Below are 26,913 nucleotides of genomic sequence, written 5' to 3'. Positions count from 1 at the left end.
AGTTTGGTGATTCAGGGATGCTGTAGTTTGGGCGCTAGGCTGGTAAAATAAAATAAAAACAACCACGGTCTAAAGCAAAGAAAAATAAAAGTTAGAAAATTCGCGAATTAGTACTGTTTAGAGTTTTGTGATACAGTGTATTTTGTGATTCTCATCTTACATGAAAGTTACATGAGTTAATGGCCCGTAATGACATTGTAATATGTGCAATATTGGTGGTATAACTGTATACACAATATATTATTCAAGTTGAAAAATAGCGTCGGTGTATTAAAACCGTAAGCCCTTTTCTGCTCGTTCTTAATGCAGAGTAGTGGCGGCCTGTGGCTCAAATCTTTGGTGGGCCAGTGCCGGAGCAGCAGCAACGGGAACTTGGTCATGTACAGTGAGGGAAAAATAAGTATTTGATCCCCTGCTGATTTTGTACGTTTGCCCACTGACAAATAAATGATCAGTGTATATTTTTTTTATGGTAGGTTTATACTCTTTGGTTCTATTTGGTAAAGTCACGTAGGTAAAAAAATAAAAAAACAAAAATCACGACGTTTCGACCACAACACAAGTGGCCTTCATCAGGTGAAGGGACCAACCTGTCCGGAGGACAGCGTTGGAGTGAAAAAAGTCAAGCGCAGGTCGCCTCCTTTAAGCTGTGAGTGGGTAAACAAAAAAGACGCCTTGACAAAGGAATTAGCATAAAATCTAAAGCTGTGCAAGCTCGCAAATAGAATCAAAGATATATTAGCACCACCGTGAGAGTTTGGGATGCCACTAATTGAATGAACATACTGTACCATTAAACAAATTCAGCGCAGGTCGCCTCCTTTAAGCTGTGAGTGGGTAAACAGAAACCTTAATGTGCTTCTTCTTGAGCCACTCCTTTGTTGCCTTGGCCGTGTGTTTTGGGTCATTGTCATGCTGGAATACCCATCCACGACCCATTTTCAATGCCCTGGCTGAGGGAAGGAGGTTCTCACCCAAGATTTGACGGTACATGGCCCCGTCCATCGTCCCTTTGATGCGGTGAAGTTGTCCTGTCCCCTTAGCAGAAAAACACCCCCAAAGCATAATGTTTCCACCTCCATGTTTGACGGTGGGGATGGTGTTCTTGGGGTCATAGGCAGCATTCCTCCTCCTCCAAACACGGCGAGTTGAGTTGATGCCAAAGAGCTCCATTTTGGTCTCATCTGACCACAACACTTTCACCCAGTTGTCCTCTGAATCATTCAGATGTTCATTGGCAAACTTCAGACGGGCATGTATATGTGCTTTCTTGAGCAGGGGGACCTTGCGGGCGCTGCAGGATTTCAGTCCTTCACGGCGTAGTGGGTTACCAATTGTTTTCTTGGTGACTATGGTCCCAGCTGCCTTGAGATCATTGACAAGATCCTCCCGTGTAGTTCTGGGCTGATTCCTCACCGTTCTCATGATCATTGCAACTCCACGAGGAGAGATCTTGCATGGAGCCCCAGGCCGAGGGAGATTGATAGTTCTTTTGTGTTTCTTCCATTTGCGAATAATAGCACCAACTGTTGTCACCTTCTCACCAAGCTGCTTGGCAATGGTCTTGTCGCCCATTCCAGCCTTCTGTAGGTCTACAATCTTGTCCCTGGCATCCTTGGAGAGCTCTTTGGTCTTGGCCATGGTGGAGAGTTTGGAATCTGATTGATTGATTGCGTCTGTGGACAGGTGTCTTTTATACAGGTAACAAGCTGCGATTAGGAGCACTCCCTTTAAGAGTGTGCTCCTAATCTCAGCTCGTTACTTGTATAAAAGACACCTGGGAGCCAGAAATCTTTCTGATTGAGAGGGGGTCAAATACTTATTTCCCTCATTTAAATGCAAATCAATTTATAACATTTTTGACATGCGTTTTTCTGGATTTTTTTGTTGTTATTCTGTCTCTCACTGTTCAAATAAACATACGATTAAAATTATAGACTGATCATTTATTTGTCAGTGGGCAAACGTACAAAATCAGCAGGGGATCAAATACTTTTTTTCCCTCACTGTAAAATGCACATTGCAAAGTGCCGAAAGAAGCATGTTCATTTCTTATCGGTGCTTACTACCTGCAATGACAGCTTCATGGTATAGCGGCATTTTTGGAACAAAAACCTGAATTTGCGCAAACAAGCACTGGGATATGCATCCTTGCAAATTATGAGACAGAAAGAGGAACACGTGGATGAGAGAACATGCAACAGGTTAACGCCATCGTTCAAACTGTGAATGCGAGTCAGTAGGCTTGGACAGGGAACATTGTGACCAGAAGGGTTGACGGCTGATGGTAAAAAATAATAACGGAGCGGCAGCCAAGAAATGGAGCGATGCACGCGTGACTGATGAGTGCCGCCGGGGTGAGGGATGACAGCTTGTGATTGGTTGAGATCAAAAGATCTCACATATACCTTGTGACAGACCCAATTCAGATCCCTGGTTTTGATCCTCCACAATGCTCATGGGTGACCCTAATCCGCATCCGTATAAACCATGGCAGATGCGGATACCTGATGCACAAATGGGGAATTTAAAACATTTCTAATATGCAACTGCGGCCATCCAGAACAGACCAAGCAACATATAACAATGCGATGCTCGATCCACAAATACACAGGCGAGATTACAGCGACACACTTCGCTGCGCCTGACGCGGATGTCTGGCTTGAACACCTGAATGTGAAATTGTAATTGTTGCTCTGCATCCACATCAGTCCCTGTATCTGGATACGTGGGCGGAGTTAGCATCATGCAAAAGGAAGCTAACGAACTGATCACGTGCTATGACGAAGGACCATTGCCTCAAACGTCGCCTATTATATATTTTTTGCATTTTTTAGAGACAGTCTTTGATGGATGTGTGTTAGGTTTTTGTTATCCTTTGGAGGAAACTATTGATGATCAATTCTCTTTCAATGGATTTGAAAGCGTAAAGTTACTCAATTTCGCCAGTTTTTTTTAAAGTTCTTTACAAACTTTTCAATGCAACAACTTTAAAAGTGTACTTTGTAAAAAAAAAGTGTACTTTATATATTTTTTAAAAGTTTATTTTATTAACAACACATTTTTAGGTGGGGCACCACCCCAATGCCTCAACCATGAAGACTAGTCGCCACTGTTGAAAGTGCAGTACAGCAAATCACAAGAACGATACCAGAGATTTCCCTGAGTGACGAGAGTATTGCTGTTGAGCGTTTCAGGTGGTGGTTCACATTATGCCACTAAGCTAAGGAGCACCAGGTTCATGTCCAGGTTTGGCCAGCTGTCATCACTTTTCTGTGGTCGAGTGAAGAGCGTTTGGCGTTGGGGACATGGGTTCAAACCAGCCTTGTTCTCATTTAATATATTTATTACAAATGAAAACAATCACAATATACGAAATTGTAGAATGCATTGTATCAATAACATATATTTGTAAGTGAAAGCAATCACAACATATCACAAGGCAATGGTAAAATGTACTTTATTTACAACGAAAAAATACCCTTGAGACGAAATTGTTCAAAAAGCCAATGATTTAATAACAAGAGCACTCAAGCCTGAACGTGCCTAACAAATTATGATACAGAGTATATGAAGGAGCCCATATGACGATTAAAATAAGGCAGGAGAGACCACAACGGACAAGCTGGCAAGAGACCTGAAGGGACAAGGAGAAAGACGGAATGGGATGAAAGAGACAAGAATAGCTTTTGTAAGATTATCATTAACAAAAATATGTTTACCACTCAACCGCCAGGGGGCGCTCTTTCACCACTAGGGTGCGCTCTTTTGTTGAAAAATCCCTATTCAGGCCTTGTTTTCCTGCTGGCTTTAAACCTGTTTTTCAACATTTGACACGTACAGCGGTTTTTTTTAGTGAGAAATCCAGCAATAATCAAAGTGTTGTGAAAACAGTAAAATTATGACCATCAACCCCAGAACTTTCAGGCATTAAAACCTAGTTTGTGGGTAAAACTGAGGGATGTACTCAAACGATAAGTTTCTGCAAATTACGAATTTGGCATTACACGTAATAACATGATTTCTAATGGATAATGAACTTTAACTTTGGTTAATGCAACTGCCTCCTTGAAAATGAATGTTGCTCATCCAATTTGTTGTGGATTTTGAGATACAATGCTCACTGTTCCAGAGAGTGGGTACCTCCCCAACATTAGTCCTACTCCCATGGCTGCCCTCTAAATGAAATTCTGTGGGCACGCCCCCTATTCGTGGTAGGAGCATTGTAATCACACTGCAAATGCCTGTCCACCACATAAAGGATCTTATAGGCATATAAAGTTAAGATCCATTTTACGACCACGATCTGTCCACTTTATAATAATGGATCGAAATATATTTCTGAAAAGAGCAAGGTCTGTCTTGACAGATAAACAGGGGTAGTATAGCCCAAGCGTATTAATCGAGGAAAAAGACACACGCTTATGCACAAGCTATTACAATATTCCAAAAATATGTTAAAAGGTGTAAATACTTTGGTTTGTTGAACATTTCATTCGTCTTGTGGCTAAAGGAGTTATATTACTATGTAGTAAGACAGTTAATTATTACTTATAACGATTAAAGCTGTGCACAATGAATGAAGTTGCCATTGAGGAATTATAGGTACACATACCAGGCTTTTTTTGCTCCAATAGGTGACAGAGTAATTCTTGATTTAAAGTTAATGAGTAATGACTTATTATTATTCAGATACGATGGTCAATAAGTGGGGGGAAAAAAACCTGGCACTACTGATCAGTGAGTAAAAGAAAAGCATTTTGCTTTTTTTTAAAGGTTATTTTTGTTTACAGATCTCTCTGACAGCAACTTCAGCGTGTCGCTACCGAGTCGATTATCTCACGGTTGCACAAGTTTGACCGCGCCGGTCATTAAAACCATAAACCTGGCTATCAACCCGTGAAAGGGAGTGCTAAGTGATGTAATATAAAAGGGGCACAACAAATCACGCGCGGGGGTTAGCGGGAGGTGGCACTGGGAGAGACCAGGCTCACAAAGGAGCACACGAGCACAAGTTCCTTAGGTTACAGCCAGCACCGGGGAGCCCTTTAAAGTGCAGTTATTAGCTATTACATCAGGGCCAGGGTCCCGGGTGTGCCTTGCGTTTCCCCCCCCCCCCCCTTTTTTTCCAATGTTTGGCGACGTTTACAGGCGCCGTGACCTTTGGCTCGCGTCGCTCCGTGTGCAGAAGCGCGGCAAGAGTGGCGCGCTCAGTGAACAAAGCGGGAATTAATTGTGAGCGGGGAGGGAGGCAACACCACCACCAGCAGCAGCAGCATCACCACCAATTGGGGATGTGCCATCTCCACTGCAGATGATGCTGCGTCTCCGTTACAGCAAAAAGAATCAGTGTTATTACAATATTTTGTACAAGCATACCGTATTAGAATTACATGAACACAATTATAGCACCACCGTAGGCATTATAACCACGTAACCGTTTTATAAGAACGTAATTACTCTCACGTTATAGGAACACCGTGATAATTATAAGAAAATCACGGTTATTACAGTTACCCTTTGAGCAATATCATGTAACACCATTGTCAACGTTAGAAAAAGACCATCACATTTCGAGCAACACTGTGGCCATTATTGACAAGGTCAACCTGACATGCACAACAACCAGTATGGCAACACCATCAGTAGGCCCGTTACATCTACGAGAACACCATCACTACCGTGTGCGTGCCGCGGTGGCGAGATATTAACTCCCTCGCCTGGTATGCAAGAGGTCGTGAGTTTGATCCCGACCCTCATGCCTGTATATTTGGAGTTTGCATGGATTATTCTCTGGGTCCTCCGGTTTTTCCTCCACATTTCGAATATGCGTTTAGAGTATTTGGCTGCGATACATTTCCGCATGATAAGCCAGTTTGTTGAGCTATCATTTGTGGCCAGGTTGCTTCTTTTAAAAAAAATAGCTTCATAGCTCAGTGGGCCTTACCTGGTAAAATAAAAAAATAGTTTAGTTTTAGTTTATCATCGGGAAAACCAGAACCATGGTTCGTACAGCGTGCATTGAAGTCGGTGGTCCGAGTGTAATTCTTGACCACGGATGTAACATCTGTGTGTTGAGCGATATCTGAATCTCTCCTGCCCCCCACACCCACGCGTCAATCTGCACTGACCAGAGTGGTCAAGTATGGTAAAACAACTCCCGTTACCCACAACGGCGTTGGAGGTACCTTCATCCAGCAGTGGATTGACAAAGGGGCTGTAACACCCCCCACCCCCTACCTCTAAATAAGCTCACACGCTATGTAGACACAAAGGAAAGGAACACGCACATTACAAATGAAGCACACACACACACGTACGCACAGACACACACACGCCGAGTCGTAGACACAAAGGAAAGGAACTCGCACACACAGACAAAAAGAAGAGGAACACACACGTGCAGCCACACACATGCGGAACACAAAGGCCACACAGTTGTACGCACAAGCACAATGGAAAGGAACACGTAACTCACGCATGCAAATTGCACAAACACTCACACAGACGCACTTAGCCGGCGGTAAGCTCACCATCAGCCATAAGCAATCCACCGCTGGATGAAGGCGTCTCAAAGCCGTTCCCATCGCTCACGGGTGCTACGATGCAACAAGTCATCAAGCGCCTGCCACACACTCCGATTCCGTCAGGAGTCTCAACCATCATCCATCATAGCCAAGGCCACCACGTGTCCTGCCCAAGCCCACTTACTTTTTGAGACAGTCAAAATGATGTTTTTTTGTGTTTACTTGGTCCGCGACCAAATTTCCCGCAATGCACCCGATCTTGGAGGCTAAAGCAGAGAGAGAGAGGGCTTAGCCTGGACATTGCTGGGATGGGCGACCACCATCTGGACACAGATTTCAGCAGGAGGCGCTGTGAGCACTAGAGGGCAGTGCAGCGATGTCCATAGTTCTACAAGCTTCAACACACTCAGCACTGGCAAGCGTGGTGAAATTTCGATTTAAAGCTTTCGTGACTGCAAGGATTCATCTTCTTTGGTTCTTTCGGTAAAGTCACGTAGAATGAGAATAACATAATAAATTCATAAAATAAAATAACACAATAAAATTCTCACGACGTTTCGGCCACAACACAAGTGGCCTTCATCAGGTGAAGGGACGAGACTGTTCGCTCCAGCGCTGTCCTCCAGACAGTCTCGTCCCTTCACCTGATGAAGGCCGCTTGTGTTGTGGCCGAAACGTCGTAAGAATTTTATTGTGTTATTTTATTTTATCAATTTATTATTTTATTCTCATTCTACGTGACTTTACCGAAAGAACCAAAGAGGAAAAAAGCGTGGTGAAGTATGCTCAACATATTCACCACGACCCGCCAAGGCGTTGGGGGACGTCCGCATCTAGCAGTGGTATTTACACAAAGACAAATATCCCCCGTATAGCATTAACCAGGTACTCATTTTGAGGCTGAGTCGACCTAGGGAAGGCCCGGGACCGGTTCAGATAATCGTCACCGGTGTTGGCCGTGAGCGAGGGTAATCGAACCCTGGTCGCCGGGTTTATAGCGCAGCGTAGCGCTAACAGCTACACTACCGCTCCCCCCTATTAACACACACACACAGAATCCACAACCACTGGCTGTACACGTGAAGATTCGCACGTTCACCGTCCTCTACAGAGACCACGGGTCAGCATGTGCCCACGCAATTCTCGGTGCGAGTTGATGAGTTGCTTCTTCATCACGTCCTCAATCTCAGTTCAACCGCTAGGGTTCGGTCGTGTCCACCTGAGCGGCAGCACGGCGTGGCCAAGACTTCATCAACTGCGCTTCCAAGTCCCGAAACTCGAAGGATCTGGAAAAGTCATGCTACCCCCAAAAAAATAACAACGTATCAGGTTCGTGAGAGATGACGATGGTTTTGGGGAAGCCTTCATCCAGCAGTGGATTGACCATGGCTGACGAGGCTGTAATTGACGAATATTCGGGGGGAGGGGGGGGGAAACGATTATACAAACGATAATTATCCCACTTAAAAGCAAGGCTTATGAGCGCGTCACCCGATCGTTCACTCGTTCCACTTCGTGGATGAGTCGGGCACGTCGTGTTACTATTATTATTGTTCACGTGCAGCCTCGTCGTCAATCCACCGCTTGACGAAGCCCTCCCCAAGCCGCCGCGTGGGGTCGCGGGGTTTAATTGACCATAACTTCAACCACGCGGGCCAATAAAATATAATCTACTCTTGCTTGACGCGCACGTGTCACTCACTGATCTCGCTCCCTCTGCGCGTGTCACTCACTCCCTCTGCACGTGTCACTCACTGATCTCGATCTCTTTGGACGTGTCACTCACTCCCTCTGCACGTGTCACTCACTCATCTCGCTCCCTCTGTACGTGTCACTCACTCATCTCGTTCTCTCTGGACGTGTCACTCATCTCGGTCTCCCTGCACGTGTCACTCATTCCCTCTGCACGTGTCACTCACTCATCTCGGTCTCCCTGCACGTGTCACTCATTCCCTCTGCACGTGTCACTCACTCATCTCGCTCCCTCTGCACGTGTCACTCACTCCCTCTGCACGTGTCACTCACTCAACTCGCTCTCCCTGCACGTGTCACTCACTGATCTCGCTCCTTCTGCACGTGTCACTCACTGATCTTGCTCTCACTGCACGTGTCACTCATCTCGGACTCCCTGCACGTGTCACTCATTCCCTCTGCACGTGTCACTCACTCAACTCGCTCCCTCTGCACGTGTCACTCACTCCCTCTGCGCGTGTCACTCACTCCCTCTGCACGTGTCACTCACTCCCTCTGCACGTGTCACTCACTCATCTCGGTCTCCCTGCACGTGTCACTCACTCCCTCTGCACGTGTCACTCACTCCCTCTACACGTGTCACTCACTCCCTCTGCACGTGTCACTCACTCCCTCTACACGTGTCACTCACTCCCTCTGCACGTGTCACTCACTCCCTCTGCACGTGCCACTCACTCCCTCTACACGTGTCACTCACTCCCTCTGCACGTGTCACTCACTCCCTCTGCACGTGTCACTCACTCCCTCTGCACGTGTCACTCACTCCCTCTGCACGTGTCACTCACTCCCTCTGCACGTGTCACTCACTCCCTCTGCACGTGTCACTCACTCCCTCTGCACGTGCTACTCACTCCCTCCGCACGTGTCACTCACTCCCTCTGCACGTGTCACTCACTCCCTCTACACGTGTCACTCACTCCCTCCGCACGTGTCAACAACGGGCGGCATCGACAACCGTCACTCGCACGGTGCCATTTCCTCCCCCCTCCCCTCCCGCCAGGGGAGGTCCCTCGTGGGTGGCCGAGAGAGTTCCCCGAGGGGAGCTCGTCGCCAGGGGAAGATCCCTGCAGCGTCCAGCAAGGTGCTCAGTGGTGGACGTGAGTCGCAGGGTGTCACCGCCGAGTAATCGCCCACAGATTCTCCGCGCTGCGAACCTTGGCCTACCCGAGTTCGATTCACGGAACCGGCTGAACCCGTCCGGGGTCTCCCCCGTCACCCAAAGTCGATTGACTGGCGTGGTAAAGTATCCTAACTACACCACCCCCACCCACCCACACTCCCCACCGTCATCCAGCAGTGGATTGACAAAGTGCTGTAATTGATGGTTTAACATTAACAGCGGTGTGTTTATCGCGCTGTTAACCCGGCGGCGACCCGAGTTCCATTGGCGGTCATTGAGGTTCTATCTGAACCCATTCTGGCCACCCTCCTCCTCCGCCTGCCGTCCCCTAGTGAACGTACTGACTGGCGTGGTGAAGTATGGTCAAACAACCCATACCCCCCCCCCACAATCTACACGGTATGGAGAGACCTCCATCCAGCAGAGGATTGACCAAGGGGTTGAACCGTGACAGTTGATGGAGGTTCGTGGCGTGGCTCTTAGGGCCCCCCAACAACGAAGTCGACAAAGTTGCGGAACTTTTACAAACAAACGTCTTGGGAGAGGCGTCGGAGACGGGGCTCCTCCTCCTTGCCCGCCCCCCAACACGAGCTCGTCGCCGCTCGTCGCCGGACGCAAAGGATGGCAATTCCACATTCCTCCGGCGGGGGTAGGTAGGTTGGTGGGTGGGTGGGTGGGTGGCGGGCACCACCGTGATATGCGGCGCGCTGTGTGTACTGTTCTCAAGGGTTATTGTAACGATGTTAATGGGGGTTTTTTTTGTTGCGTTTGAAGAGAGCTCCCTCCTTGACGCCGGGGTCGTCTCAGGAACGCCGTACACGCGGTGAGCGACTCTTAATTGCTGGGCCGTATGTCTCAGACATATGAAAGGGCACCCCTAGTGGCAGCTGTCCCTGCGGGCACAAGGTGACCCGGCATCTGGCCAGAAACGCGGCACGAACTCGTCTCTGACAGTAGGAGGCGATGCTTGCTACGCGTGCTCCCAGTTTCATTAATTGCGGGGGGGTTAATTTTGAGAATTTGTGTAGATTTCGAGCATGGCTCCGGCACGAAATGGCCTAGTCGTGTCGAATCACGCAAAATGAATCTTTAATCTGCGGATCGTTAATGCGCGTTAATACATCGGCAGCAATAAACCCGGGCGGATTCAAACCGTGAACCTCCACAACACGCGGCAAACCCACTGTCGCTAAGCCATGTTACGAGAGTCGGTCGTAAAAGGTATGACAGGACTTGATTAAAACGGGATCTTTAAACTTCAATTGATCATTTGCCCATGCAGCAATCATAGTCACAAGTTCAGTTACTCTGGGCTTTATACACAGAGCGTACCAACACGCTGCTTTGGGTGCTGCGAGAACAGAGGAGGGAACTCATTGAGAAAGCGTAAAGCTTGATACAGTTATCAGGCTCATCACACTACATATCTATCATTCACAATACAATGCATACAAACTGACTTATGCCACAGGCATGTGGTGATAAGGCGACAGATTATCGAATACTTAAAGACGATTTTGACTGATGTCAATTCTGATAATAAATTACGCGGTGATGCTGTGTTGGCAGTGGTGCGTGCACAAGCACAATAACACAAAAATTGGTGACGTTTCAGGCAATCGCTAATTCAATATTTTTTAAATACTGTATGTATTTCTGTTGAAGCAATGTTATTGAGGAATGTTTTGAGTTGTTTTGTTAAACTACAATAATGTTCTAGCAGGGCTAGAAAACTCAGCAATTGCAAAACAAATATTCCGAGAGTATGATCGTACGGTAACCATAACAATCTGGCCCTTTTAAAAATGTGCACATGCCACAATGTACACTCGCATCTGTACCGTATGTACTATTCATAATATATACTGTCTACTCAAAGTCTCACACACGCACACTTATAATGTGTGTACAGTAATGTGTGTGTTCAAATGGTTTTTGAATGCTCAGAGTTTACCAATTTAGAAACGTGCACCTAGGGGCCCCATAAGGAATACCTGCACGAGAGGACATTCTCCCCTATAGTGTCCCCAAGGATGGGCCACACAGTACTCCCACCCGACTCTCACGCACGGATGCGACGCACATTAAACAAGTGGGCAAGGCAACAACGCTAGACATGAACGTCACTGCGCATTGCCTGTGAGTAAATGCCTCGTCGTGAAGCGTCCAATGTGTAGTCTTCTTCCTCCCTTGCCCTTGGCTTCATGCACCAAGCTCACCACTGAAAATCACCTCCCAAAAAAAACCCCCTTCCCTCTATCCCTACCGCCCAAGATGTTGCACGCTCATCTGTGTAGTCGCCACGAGATGACGGTACGGCGATGGTTGAATCCATCTGTGTGAAAATGTTGAGTCTCATCCTCTCATATGCGTGTTACCTCCTCCACATACACTGGTTTGCGTTCAAAACGGAATAGGAATGACCAAGAAAGAACCTATATGCAGAACCCTCCTGGAAAATAATCGGTGAGGCTTTCTTGCATTAAAATATATATATACAAATTTGCCATTTTGCAGTCTTGAGATTATACCATTGAAAATAAATTCAAATGTAATTGTAGGGTTTGTAGAAATAAATCTTTTAAAAAATTATATCTGAAAGAAATTTAAAAAAATCGCTGATAGACATACGTCCTTTTTTTTTTACAATCCAACTCAACAAACAACATTTTCCATGCACACAACGCTGATAAAAGCGTCCCGTGCAGAACCCTGTAGTACATTCTAGCAAGTGGTTGAATGAGAATGGGCAGTGGGGCTCTCAGTGCTAAACATTGGTGTGGGTGTTGGGGTGAAGGGGGGTTGAAGTATGTCACATTGCGGGGGTGGGTTAGAGGGCTGGAGGGGGTAGGAAGGAGGGGTAGAGTGCATGAAGTGGGTGGAAAGGGGAGGTAGTAATTCTAGAATCCGAGGGACGGGTGACGGAGAGTCCGGTGAAACCAATCGTGAGCTGCAAGGCTTGTTTTAAAGAGCCGGGCAGGGCTACCCGGTGCGTTTTGTGTCCATCCCAGCGCCCCATCCGTCGCACACCGCAATTCACGCAAGCAGTGAGCCAAGCCGTCACTGCTCCTCCTGCTCCTGCCTGTGGCCAGGCACCGTATAGACCACCGCCGGTACATCTTTCTCGGATACAAGTAGCGGTTGCATACCGTGTTGTAAACTGCGTTGTTCATGCTTCGATTCTGCTGCCCTCTGAGAATTTATTCGAGGTAAGTAAGTGTACGTGTGACGCACTACACGGCATCCATACGTTCACGTTTATTGTCATTTCACATTGTGGGCAATTTGATGAGCCAAGTGGTAATGCTGGATATATAAAATGTACACGCGTGTGGTTTGGCACCGTGCTATTTGTGCAGGTAAGCAATCGGTATTAAACGCAACAAAACTTTAGTGCAGGTAAGTGCATCAGTACCAGTCCATTCATAGCATAGCGCATGTTGTATTCTTAAAGCCCAATCGGAGAGTCAGAACAGCCCAACATGAGTACAGTAGACAGCATGGGGAACTGAAGTTATGTGAAATGCACATTTGCGTACATTTACATTTCGTGTGTGCTGTGCTTTGTATTTGCTTTTGTGTTGTACTTCTCTTTCAGGGCTCCCTTAATGGGGAGAGTTAGAAACTGGGCTCGGATAGGAAAGAGAATTTTAATTCCAAATTGGCTCTTAAAATATATGCAGATTGCAAGCATTCCTTTTTCGTTTGTTTTGTATGCTACTTTGCACGTATTTGCTTTGCTGCTTGTTTCTAACCGTGATCTCCCTTTACAAAATATGCTTGTAATCTCAGCGGGCACTTGGTTGTAAATAAAAGATGTATGCATAGATTGCACGTACTCTGGACACCCCCTTTTGGATAAGTTTAAATTAGAGGCATATCGTAATCGAAACAATTGCACAGTATAAATGGTTAAAAAAACGTCCGAAATACTAATATTTTGCCTTATGCCACAACTTTTCGATCACATTTATTGTAACTAAACAGAGATTACACCCCAGTAGGTTTTTGATACTATCGTATCTTTAAATTATTTTACCTTATGCGTGTAAGTTTTTTTGGTGTGGAACATTTATTTGTTTATTTTATACCTCATTTGAGCAATTGTGCATTTGCAATGTTAATCATCATCATGGGCGTCCGGTGCTGATCCAAAAAGGACAACTGGCCTCCCCAGGGTGGATCACAGGAACATTGTACAGTCCTGCAGTAATACAGGTTGCTGAACGCGATATTGAATGCCATCCACATTCTCGCCTCTAAAATTAGTGAAGCCGATATATTTGTGTATCACCTCTGATTATAACGCGTTTGAGATGACATATCCAAACCGCCACCAAGCTAAAATAGTGTCATGATGTAACATTTAAAACTCATTGTCGTCTGCCTCAAAGCAATACGACGTGGTCCTTATTCCTTTCCATTGTTGATCATGAGCCAGTGAATTATGTTGAACTTCTTTCGCACCGCACGTCGCCAACCGAGCTGGGGGGAAGGAAAACAAACTAAGCACAGAAAGCAGTTCTAAAAAAATGAGTTTTCAATTTTAGATGAGAATTCCACATTCATGCGGCAGGGACCAATAAACAATGAATCTACCCATATGACAACCACGATTAATATCCCACAACGTGTGGTCACTTTTGTTATCGACCCCAGTGGGATGACGGGCTGAGACAGCCTCGGACTCGACATGAGACCTCATGAGCTTCCTTCCGAATGAGTCAAGCGTTCTACTACAGCGCCACCACGCTGGCATTGTAACAATTCACTCCAACGTGACAAGAAGACGCGTTACGAACCTGGCCATCTGAGTTATATTCCTGGCCACGGCTAACAATCGGCGGCGAGTGATATCTCAACCAGTTCCGGCGCTGCCCCTAACCAACCCGCACTGTCCAGCAATGGTGAAGTGGTTATGACAATCTCCACTGCTCATTACGTATTGCATTATTATTGTATCGTGCAAAATCGACAACGGATCTGTGCGTGACTTCCCACAATGTTTGGTGCCATACGCATTTGCGCCGACAGCAGCAGCTGAGACCCAGAGCCATGCCGGTGCTGTCCAGCCCAGCCATCGCCGACCGGGTGAAGGCCAACTGGCGCCTCCTGCACCCGGAGGACCGTGACAACGACGCCGGAGCCGTCACCCTGGACGACAGCCTCACCAGCCTGCAGTGGCTGCAGAACTTCTCCATCGCCAACGCCGACCTTCCGAGGCCACCGGGCCAGCAGCAGGGCCGCTCGTGGGCCGCTGCCGGTGGCGGAGCAGGAGCCCCTGGATGGGGGGACCTGCTCGGGGTGGGAGCCGGCCCACCTGCCTCGCCGACGGCGGGGGACACGGCCGGCAGCACGGGGCCCCGCACGCCGGGCAAACCCGTGAGCGCGGCAGTGATGGCACAGGAGCAGCAGCAGCAGCAGACGGAGATCGATTACAGGACCAACGGAGCGGCCAAGCCCCCTTACTCGTACGCCACGCTCATCTGCATGGCCATGCAGGCCAGCAAGAAGAGCAAGGTGACTCTGGCCACCATCTACAAGTGGATCACGGACAACTTCTGCTACTACCGCCACGCCGACCCCTGCTGGAGGGTAAGGAGACGCACAGACACCGGGTGGAGAGAAAGGCAGTGACAGGTGACTACTCGGCTGTAAGATTGCGCAGTAAAACGAACGAGGTTATATTTTTTTGTCTTTGTTTTAACGGTGCTGAGTTAAAATGTTAAATTGCCTTTTTATTTGAGTCAATGATTGGATTGGTTCGGAGCTGGGTGTCTTTCATTGCCTCATTCAATGAACATGTAATTTGGCGTATCGTTAAAACACGAAGTCTTCTCCAGTGTAATGAGTGGACTTCAGGTGGTATAGATTCCTGTACCGTATTAACATCTCGTACATGCATTCACTGACTTGAAGACATGAATGTAGCATTAGGCGGTGTTGGTGCAAGGACTGTGGTTTAAAAAAATATCTGGATTACTCAAGTGATAATTGGGTGTAGTTGTGATGCTATAAACATTAAAATCTGCACATACACCCATTCGTGATAGTGAAATTAACACAATAAGTGTTTGTTTTGCACTTAAATATATATTTTTACAGTTCTTATATTAAATTATGCCTTCAGGTATAAACCTTAAAGGATAAACTTACAGTATTCAATTTTGAGGCATTTCAGTTTGTCTCCCAATCATTTCAGAACTGTATTTTTGCAGTTACTCTGTCCTTTCTGAAATTATAAATGTTATGCCTAAAATTAAATACAGTACTGTACATATAATTTCTCATTATATGCATGACACCCATCACAGTGCTAGATTTGTCGTTAGAGGAGCGTGAAAGCGAGGCTGGAGGATACTTTAGCTCCTTGGCTATCAGGCTGAATGAAAATGGACTTCAGCCCGGCTACCGTCCACTTGCTACTGCATCAATGGTGTTTACATATGTCAGGTCCATTAATCACCACGTAAAACACCTTCATAAATCATCCCACTCCTCCACTTATTTTCCTGTTTGTTTCATTTGCCAACCTAAACTGCGGGACAAAACGCTGGATTCACCCTCAATGTCATCCATGTTTCCACCATCAGCACCACCCTCACCATCTTTACGACCACGCCTCCCCACCCACGCCCATCTCCTCCACGGGCTGAAGAGGTGGGTGGTGTTGGGTAGTGGGGGGCGGATAGGAGGGTCTTCTAGTGGGAGCAGTGGTGAAGTGCATGGGTTGGGTGAGTGGGTTTTGAGAGTTTGTGTCTAGAGTTCAGCATTTTCTCAAGTGGCACCTACTTTGGCCTTAAATTGCATGGGAAACCCGAGCAAGTAGATTCCACTGTTCTGCATTTGCCTAATACAGTAAGTACTGCTATGAATCCTGTCCACCTGTTCTAGAAGCCAAGTGCAAAGTATTGTGCTTAGACAAAATGTCCCTCTGTGCACTACAAGCTCATTCTTGAGTCTAATTGTAAAGATCTGCATGAAAAGCACTGGACGGTATTAAAGCAAAATGTACAGTATTTATTATTGTTGACTGTACATCTCGTAAATAATGATTCGACTGTGAATAGTTTTTGCATATAATGTACTGTAATTCACTGCATACACATTCATAACCGTCACATACACTAAGCCATACAAAAAGTAGCTTTTGCAAAGTTTATATTGTTATATATTACCCAGAAATACCTCACTGAATCTCAATACTTTGTCAAGAGGGCCAATTATCATAGGCCTTTGTGTCTCGAGAGACAATTCTTTTTGCGCCTTACGAGGTCAGCTGTAGGTTTTGCAGCGCCTAGAATGACTTAGTAGGCCAATCCTTGAGTGACAATCCCTGCCACAGCAATTGCAAGTGAATGCAGAGGGCCAAGCATTGATATATTTGACCATTTACATTAAGTATTTTACTTGTGGGAGGAATATCTGGAGAACCCCACGCATATGAGGAGGCAACACTCAAAGCTCCACATATACTCTACATTCAATAATTAATATCTGTACTCTCATCTCCTGGCTACCTAGCATCAAGCCTACAACACCTAATAACTGTAGTCCCAGACAGTCTTCTGCCCAAGTTCTTTATTAACCAGGCTCAGCTTTGCTTAGCTGCCAAAATACTGGACAGTATAATGAGGCTGGGTGCATTCATGGTAATTTGGGTCGTATATTTTAAGGATGCAGTTTTCTGTTTGGCAGTGTCACTAGTTAGTAGTTACACTTAGTCACAAGGTGCCACCTCGCATTAGGAGCATCATTATTTTTTCACGTCTGAACCCAATCATTGCTCCTCAGCTTGTCATAATTCAGGTTGTGGATTTAATCAAGAATCAATACTTAGAGTGGAATGGAGGGCGAAGAGGTCAGTGCTGAGCCAGCACTGCTGAGATCCTGGGTAACAATCTAGGGCAGCCATCCATGCTAAAAACCATGTTCTCAAGTGCAGTGAGTTGATAGAACCTCGTGACAAAAATCTGCAAAGTAAAAAAAATCACATCAACCTAGGTTTTGCACTTCACTTGTTTAGAATTGCAGATCTGATAATTTTAAAAATCGGGGTTCCCTTCACAGGAAAGTGTATGGGAAAGTGCGACCCCAACAATGAAAAGGATGAAAAGGGGTATTGAAGGATTTTTCAGGAGAAAAAAAAGTCGCATCCGTGGGCCATTGCCTGACGCCAAGGGGTGCACTGCTCTAGTGAGATTTCCAAATTGATTATTCATATCATGATGCTGGCTACACAACTGTAATCAGAAAACAATTAAATACTTTTGTCTCATTCTTCCCATCTCAATTGTATTGATTATATTTTTCATTATTATTTGTTTTGTTTTCTCCATTGGCATATATCGTTTGCATTAAATCTGAATGCTGTAATCCCAGATAATACATAATCGATTTTCGTCCATTAATCCTTGAATGCATAATCACCACGTTACTCCCACAGCTAATAAAGCTCCACTGTCAATGTGCTCGACTCCCAAGTGCGCAGAATACGTTCTGGTTCAAGAAATTTCTCTCAAATATAAACAACAATTAAACTGCCAGTTGCTAAATGAGTCTTGAACCATTTTATGCAAACTTTTATTTGCTTTCCATTGTCAAGTCTAACACAAAAGACACTTCCTGTTTCCTTTGTAAGTGTCGTGCTAACAGGCAGGCAGGCAGGCAGGGTGGTTTAAAGCCCAACAGGTGCACACAGCACGTGCCCTCCCTGGGTCATGTCGGAGGACAGACGTTTCGATTTAGCAGCTTGTTGCCACTCGAGTTAGTACCCGATTTTATTTTCATTCATCAATGTCCCGGAGCAATTCAGTGAGTGCTGCTTCAACTCATGCGCTGAAAACAACCAGCAAGAGCTGTGCGCATGAATACTGTACAATACAGTTTAGTCACGTCTGATGACATACGTTTTGATTCAGTACTGCAGTACAGTTTACTTAGCATATAATATTGTACATTACTGAATTGTGTAAGTATTGTGCACTGCATACATACATGTACATGTTTATTAATGTGCACCACATATCTACTTACGTTATAAAAGAGATTTGCAGGAGGACACCTGTTATCAATATTTACATTGGTGACCGATATCTCGAATTTCTATTATCCGTAGCGTGGGGTTAATCCGGAATCTACTACATTTATCTGCGGGGGTGGGGGGTCGCAGATAATGACAATTTAATGAGGAATTCCACTTATCCGCGAATAAATGGTGGATAATAGGGTTGAATACTATGCATCGGCGTCACTTTAACGCAGGTTGGTTTGGAAGTCCCCGTACTCGATTCACAATGGTTAAAGGGTAATGGGGACTTCTCATCCGCCCTATACATAATGGTACAGTACAAAGTAAAGTGCTGTTGTATTTCAAAATACATGCATGTATAAACAGATATACATTGCATAGCGTAAACGCCAATCAAATGATTTAACGTGCTGAAAAATAAAATGCTGTACTATCAATATAATAGCCAAGTGTCGAAACAATCTCACAATATAGGACAATGAAATATTTCCAATTATAATTTATGTATTTGATGTCGCAAAACCGCAGAAAATAAACGTGGCAATGTTAATCCCGCATACACTATACGTATAAATTACATAAAATAATCTTGACGGCTCTAAATATAATACTTTACGGACATACAGTATCTGTTAAACTCAGACATACATTCCTTTTTCTGTATCGTTTATATACACACTTTTTTTAAAATTAACGGGTTACAACACACACTTACGTGCTGTGAAAAGCCACCAACAAGATCAAGACATACCACGCACGCCGACGTTTGTTTCATTGCCGATGACTTATTGCAACGTTTTGACTGAAGCTCATTACCAGAATCCAATAGTTCAAATGCCCCTCCTCATTGTGATTGCGATGCATGACATCTCTTTTATTAGTAAAAAAAAACGGAGGGCATTGTACACACCAACAATAACAAAAAAAAGCTTACAATGCACCCTCCACGCATCCTATCTCGTGGGACGCAGCCTTCAGCTGGTGCTTATCGTCCTCCACAGGTGCCTCTTTATTTGTCACTGGTTCCACCTCATAACACTGCACACAAGCAATGCACGGCGGTGCCGGCTGAGTCCAAGAGAAAAGCGTATTTTTCTAACTATTTTAAAACCCAAAAATGTTACCGATATGAAGGAAAAAAAAAACCCCTTGTGGTTTGGGGACAGATGTTCAAATAAGCACGCATTAAATTTGGCTTGAATAGCAATTTATACTGCTGTGCCTGCCATATGCAGTGTTTTCCCACATCAAAGACACCATTTACGAATGTATTTATTTCATAAAAGCGCGATAGACACTGCTATATTTATGACCACTATCGCCAAACAGCAGTGAGAACTGCGATTAGGTATTGCACTGTTTATTGCCTGGGCATGGGTCCAGCAGTGGGGGGGGGGCTATAGAGAGTGATTAAATGGATGTTGTTAGGGATGTGGAATGCGGGTGGCGTTGTGGGGGGTTCGAGGCCCCTCTGTGGCTGGTTGGGGTGAGCCCAGCGCAGACGATGGGGCTGTGTGTGTGTGTGTACGTACGTATGAGTTCCAAATGTGCCCTACGGAAATATACTCAGGGCTGGGGCACATCCTCGACCGAATACGATCACAGGAATGAGATGTTTTACGTAATTGTGCTGTAAAATGAACCAAACGTGAGATCAGTGTTTGGAAATTCTCGAGAACAGCGCAAATAATTGATATCAGAGCGTATTGTAAGGTTAGACCTGAATAATGAAAGCAATTAAGGGCTGGAGAGAATGACTTTGGTGATGGTGGCTTTTGTAATTTTCACAATGGCCTGCCTCAGTGCTAATCTGTTGCATGTTACTACATGCATTTATTGCCCAATCCAACATTACTCACGTTGCAAATAGAATGAACCATGTTCTTACAATGGAGCTAAATTACAGCTTAAAATTATTTATTCTGCAGAGGCAAACACATTGTTCAGCCTTGGTACTGGCGATTTGCCCAAGGTATAACTTTTCTGAATGCGAAGAGAACGTTGAAAACTCACTTATTAATACAGCCACCACAATTTTCTTGAAATACTAGAACACAAACCTCACCGTTACCCTATTAATACGGTAAATGTTAATTGCAGCAGCAGTTTCTTTTCAAATTAGAACGAAAACCTTTCGAAAGGTTTTTTTTTTTTTAAAGCGTACAGGGCATGTTGTACATTCCCATAACAATGACTAATTATTATTGTAGCAGTATTTTAAGTACAGCATTCATATTTATTTATATTGCATGCATACTGTAAATAACGATAGATAATTTGCAAAATGTGCAGTGAGTTCTAAAACATAGTTTTTTTTAAGAACAGAGACATAAACAAACCACTGTAGTTATGGCATATGTTTGTGTTTATTACAGAAGCTATTGCCAGTGTCGTTTGTACAGGTGCAGAACATTTTAATTGTGGAATGTACCATTTCCCAAAGGAAATAGGGGTGTTTTTATTTACATTATGCCCAAGAGCCACATGCACTTTGTTCTTAAATATAGCACGCTGTACCGTTTTTACCATTTTTTTTACTTTAAACGTGTTAACTCTCTTATTGTCCCATAATCACCTATTAATATTACATTTGTACGACTTGATTTTTTTGACATTTACCTTTGTCAGAGACAAAGACAATTCGTGATATTTTTTGGTATTTATTTAATTCACATACACCGTGCTAATATGACGTTTGTGTGTACAAACACGAACTGTATTTGAAAAAAAAATTTAATGTATCAGTCAATAAAAACAAATAAATGTTAACATACTTACGACTGATTGACGATAGGTAATATCTCAAATAGTGAAACATTTTGCGTGATATTTACGTAAGAAGTCATGTTGGTTAGGTTAGAATGTGTCTGGTTCTGAATGCCGCGTTAAATGGAAATAAACAAATTAAATAAAGTTTGGAACGGCTATCACTTAGATCTGAACATAACGCATCTCCTTCACAAAAATGTTTAAAAAAGTTACTCGGCTGTCAGTCTTGTATCGTGTAAGTCTATCACCTTTGAAAGTGTACAATGTTATGGTCTTACAGCACCTCCGATTATCACGGTTTGCTGCATACGGTGCGAACTAAATTCAACATACATACAGACACACGAGCGTGTATGTATGAGTGCATTAGCCGTGCAGCTTTTTGCTCAGAGCTTTGAGAGCGTTAATTTTGGCCAACAATTTGCTTCTGTCCGTACCAGTTTGTTTCCATTCAGCAAAAGCACTGGTTGAGTGTTAGACTTACATTCGTTGGAAATTGTGTTAGTCTAAACGCATCTAAAGACAATTGATGAACACAGTATGGTACAAGAGGATTCACGTGATGCAAACCTAAATTGTTATTGTATTGGATTTGAGATCTAATGGCCATGTCCAGATGCTGAGGGAGTATTACGTATGCATTCATTCAGCAGTTAGAATCAAATAATACACACGATTCATGCATTAAATTGTGCGTGTAATTAAAAAAAGGTGTGTAAATGAAATGCAAATGTTACATTTTGGCTCATGGAGTGAATACAATTGTGCAAACCAGACAGAGCAAACGAGAAACAGAACAAACAGACTGAATATGAAAAACAATGGATTTTTGAATCGAATCGTGACTCCAAATTGTCAGAATTCATTAAATAGCCATACGGGGTGATTTGTTACATGTCCATCTAAGCTGAATTGCTGTGTTTTCTCCTGGCTTCATGAAGCATGATGTATAACAGGTGTTAATATCTCACCCAGGCCCCAAATGACTTCACACAAAAGCCCAGAAAACAAAGTGTATGTATGCAGTTTTTCCATATCAAACTCTAAGGATATCTCTTACTCCCCTGGTCTCTCAATGGGGGAAAATATGTTACCCCCTGCCCCACCTGTGCAACCATTAATACTTCCCAGAACCACTCCCCATTCACCGTCATCATTTTCACCATGATCTATAGACTCCTGGATTAAGGCCTCCTCGAGCCATCAGGATACTTTATCGTCACACAAGCTGATTTCTCCTCCATCTCCATGGCCCACGCTACCCCTGTGTTATTCCCTCCATTGAATCCCTGTTAATTGATCATAATCCGCTGACAATTGGGATTTTACCTTCTTCTTTCGTATGGATGATGTAGATGCAGAACAACAACTACAATTTAACATTTACGATGATATAATATAACTTTACCCAACAACTGGCGAGGGTGGCACAATTGATTAATTACACGTGAGGAAACCTTACCATAAAACGCAACTAAATGATTTGTTTACATAAACCTCCCCCATTAAACGATGACTGGTGAGGAGGATGAACAAAATTTCAGAAGCTGCAGAATTTAACCAAAACTACTTCCTGCAAAAACATTCCCACTACTGCAAAGAAACTAATTGTATGTAATGTATGTACAAAAGGCATGCCTCTAACCTCGATCATTTAAATGTCCATTCCACCCAAATCTAAATGCTGTGCAAGCCAAAAATACATTAAATTTAACAAAATATAACTTTTTTGTTCGAACATTATCTACTAGAAAGAAATTTTCAGAAGCCGAGAATGGCCTTTTGCAAATAAGATTTATTTAAAATTCTTATGTTTGGGATGTGGTTTAACGAACAAGAGAAGTGGTAAATTGTTAAAAGCATATTCTACACAGGCAGCGATGTTTACCATCTTTGGTATTTCAAGATGCCGTTCTATTTCTGTTGGCACTCTTGAACACGAGACATGTTGCTGAAAGACCAGTCTTAATCTGCTAAGTCTGAGACACAGACACACTTAACACAAGCACTTTCCCTTGCCTTTTGTTTCTATTATAAAAGCTTTGTTCATTTAATATGGCTGTTACCAGCTCTAACGGCAGTATGTTTTAGGGTCATTCCAGTACGCTTAAGGCTCATTCAAACCAATAACATAAGCTTTTATTCCAGCATTGTAAAATAATAACAATGAATGCATCGTTAGGTCTGTCAACTTTCAGGGAAAAATGATATTTTAAGAAAGGGTTCTGTTTTTTTGTTATTCAGCACCAAGCCCTCTGGTGTTTTGGTATTTAAAAGTCCCGATGGTCCGTTATTGATTTTTTTATTTTTTCTCTGCACCCCTATAAAAACAGTTCTTTAATGTATGCAAATGTTTATTCGGATAAGTATTTGTCACTTCATTTCTAAGGGTGTCCAGGCATTTTTTGGGCTGCCCATGCATGCTCTCGTTTGCCAAACAGAGCCTAATCAAGTGCCCACTAACAGCACTTGACAGCTCAGCTTTGGCAATAGCAGCGTGATATCTGAAGGACGTTCGCTTTTCAGCATTTATTTTGCACTTAAAAATTGTTGCAAGAATTCACTGTTGGCTGCATACACTACGTGTTACAAAAAAACCTCACACTTGATTGTTGACGTGTGTTTTTTTGTCACCCATATTTAGAATTCCATTCGCCACAACCTCTCGCTGAACAAGTGCTTCTCCAAGGTTCCACGGCAGAAGGACGAACCTGGAAAAGGGGGCTTCTGGAGCATCAACCCCCAGTATGCGGATGTGGTGGCCAACGGGCTGCTGAGGAGGCGGCGAATAAGCACGGCGCGCTGGGCCAACAACCCCATCTCGGCCAACAAACCAGGCCCATACGGCCTCCCGCAGGCATCGTTAGAAAGCCGTTCGCCCTCAGATCTGCACGCCCACCAGGACTGCCACAATGGCGATGCCGCCGCCTCCTTCCAGCACTTTCACAGCGAGCGCAAGAATAGGCCAGAGGTGGCACTAAGCAATCGGCAGTTTTTGGCACAGGAGGAGCAAAAGGACCTTGGCTCGCTAAAGGGCAGCTTCGACTGGCAGTCGGTGCTGCACGACGTATTTGGCTCAGGCAGCGGCGACAGCGGTGACAGCGGAGACGCCTACGCAGCGGGAGAGTTCGAGGCGTCGTTTGCGCACGCCGACATCGACCTGACGGTGCACGGTCGGCACATCAACCCGCCGCCCGAGTGGTGCCAGCACGCCCTGGAGCAGGTCGACCTGAGGGCTCACGCTCCTACGTTTGACGAGGAGCTGTCACTCGCGATCAGCTCTCTTCGCCACCCTTGGGAGGAAGACGCCGAGGAGTTCCTGACAACGACAGTCAGTTTCGACGAGGTTTTTGATTTTGCGAGCTTCCCAGGACATGCCTCACTGTGGGACAGGCCAGAAGCCCTGCTGTGATGTAGTCCTTCTGGTGGTTTTTTTATTTAAAAAAACAACATACAATGTGAACTCTTAAACATAAAACTTTCTGCAGACTTAAACACACGCATATACACTAAATGAGATCTAAGACACTACTCTCTTGTTTTGCAGTATTTTGATAACAGAAAACTTGTTTGAATGCATGATGCTTATTTTTAATATAATTGTTTTCTTGGGAAAGAGGTGTGCCTACATTTGAACTGAAGATTTGTATTGTTTTAATTACATTGTTTAATTACATTGTGATTTTAGTTGCATTTTTATTTCTCTTCAATTTTCTTTATAAACAATGAAATAAGATGCAAATGTAACGGATTTTAGTAGAGCGTATTATACTATTGTATAACAATTTTGACTTTTTTTTTAAATGACCATATTGCTAACAGTCTTTTGCACTGTAACTCATTTATGCATTCCATGAGCATTACTAACCGAATGGCGGTCGCCAGAATTTTAAGAGGCACTTGGGAAAGGGCAGTAGGTTTCTTCATTGGGTTTTGGTGTTTTCAGCTGTAGGATGCAATATCCTGGAGGACTGGAAATCAGTAGCAGACAATGCATATTGTGTATAAGGGAATGGTTGTGGTGGGTCTGCTGATGTTATGAAGAATGAACGGAAGATTGTGGGTAATTTGCTGTTGTACCAAACTGTAGCAATCCAACCTGGGGACAAACCTGTAGACGTAATTACGTAATAAGAATCTGGAAACAAGGAAGGGCCGTTGTGTTAGCCTATAACAAAATGTAAAATATATATATAAAAAGGTGTGGATATGTAAGCTAATATTGTCAAAAATATACTATGCTGATATTGGGTCACATATACTGTTAATTTTATATCCTGAAGTGGCTCAAACATTGGTCACTGTGAAATAGTTTTAAAGTAATGGTGACAATGCAACAATGATTGTAAGATATTCTCTTTTTTCACATTGTTTTACTGGATTGTAATTTTATAGTCATCGCAATTGATCTGGATGGCTGTTATTACAACAAAAGATTACAATAATGATTCCTAAATATAAGACAGTCTGTCCAAAAGACATGGAGAAAAGACCCCCAACATCTTCGGTATTTACTGGAACAGTCATTTATTGAAGACAAACTTTTGGATGATATATATGTAAAAAAAAACACTATACAGAGTTCTATGGAGAGAGTGAAAAGATAATTTTTCTAATATGCTGATGGAATCCATGGTGTGGAAACGGATTGTGCTGTCATGCCTGAGTGCTGAGAATTATTAAAGTAGAGAGTTACATGGCTGAGTCATATGAGGCATGTTTGCTGTTCACTTTCCATGGAATAAAAAGGAAAGGTAATAAAAAGTGATGGAAAAGAGTTTTCACTTGTTGCCAATTTAATTTCTTCATCACTGGTCTGAATATGTATTCAGTAACTGCACTAAAACATCATCATCGTCATCATCATAAATAATTCTCATTATCTCGTAAGAACCACCATAATTATTCAAAGTGTATCCATGCTCAAAGTCGATTAGTGGGGTACTCCACCGGCAGCCGTGAACCCATGCTTGAAATCGCACATTTGTATTGTCGGTAGACAGCCTGAATCATCAATATCCATCATTCTCAATAATACATATATAATTGGGAAATTTGTGAATATGTGTGTCTGTTAGAAATGTTTAGCATACTTCCCGACATGCAACAAACTTGAAATTTGGCATGTGGGTAGCTTCCAGACTGTACACAATGCACGGCAAGTGAGCGGTGACGTCACATCTGTGATGTCACCCGCATGCGGCAGCGTCACGCAGTGTGCCTATTGACGTCACGCAACCCATCCCACCCTCGGCCGCGTATTAATCCAAGACAAGAATCCAAGTCTCGGGCGAAGCCGGGTAGTAAAGCTCGTATAGAATAAATTGAAAGGATGGAAGAGCCAAGACTGAAGTGGTATAGTACAAAAAAGGTGGATGGAGAAATTCCACCTGAACTGGCTGGGCCATGCCATCAGCCTTCATCTGGATCCTGGAAAATGGTTCACAAAGACATGGATGAACACTGGTGAGATGGAATCAAACAACACAGATGGAGGCAGTATCTACCAGTGTTATATGGGAAAATCTGAAAGTGATGGTACAAGATTGAGAAGTGTAGGCACTGGGTTTCTCTTTGTGTCAGTCATGCAGAATGTACCAAGTATGGATGGAAAAACATGAGGAAAAGGCATTGAAAAATAGAATACAGGACTAAAGAGAATAACACCTCCGTGAAAATGCATGAAGAGTTATTATCCACCAATACACCCAGCA

At 44.0% G+C, this 26,913-nt stretch overlaps 1 protein-coding gene across 3 annotated transcripts; it reads left to right on the top strand.

Annotated features, from left to right (window-relative positions):
• Positions 1–9,882: 9,882 nt before the first annotated feature.
• Positions 9,883–25,977, top strand: LOC116954191 (forkhead box protein J1-B-like). 3 transcript variants are annotated; one of them, XM_076074293.1, is made up of 3 exons: positions 9,883–10,048; positions 14,434–14,994; positions 23,844–25,977. In XM_076074293.1, the coding sequence occupies exons 2-3, from the start codon at positions 14,455–14,457 to the stop codon at positions 24,609–24,611; spliced, it is 1,308 nt and encodes a 435-aa protein (XP_075930408.1). In that variant the 5' UTR covers positions 9,883–10,048; positions 14,434–14,454; the 3' UTR covers positions 24,612–25,977. The 3 variants fall into 3 exon arrangements, with proteins under 3 accessions (XP_075930408.1, XP_032830603.1, XP_032830594.1); XM_032974712.2 differs by lacking the exon at positions 9,883–10,048 and adding an exon at positions 12,289–12,608 and having other exon boundaries at positions 14,437–14,994; XM_032974703.2 differs by lacking the exon at positions 9,883–10,048 and adding an exon at positions 12,296–12,608.
• Positions 25,978–26,913: the final 936 nt, after the last annotated feature.

Source organism: Petromyzon marinus, chromosome 3 (assembly GCF_048934315.1).
Source record: "Petromyzon marinus isolate PM22_M1 ecotype Great Lakes invasive population chromosome 3, UKy_Petmar_22M1.pri1.0, whole genome shotgun sequence".
NCBI lineage: Eukaryota > Metazoa > Chordata > Hyperoartia > Petromyzontiformes > Petromyzontidae > Petromyzon > Petromyzon marinus.
This window is presented reverse-complemented; position numbering and strand designations above follow the sequence as displayed.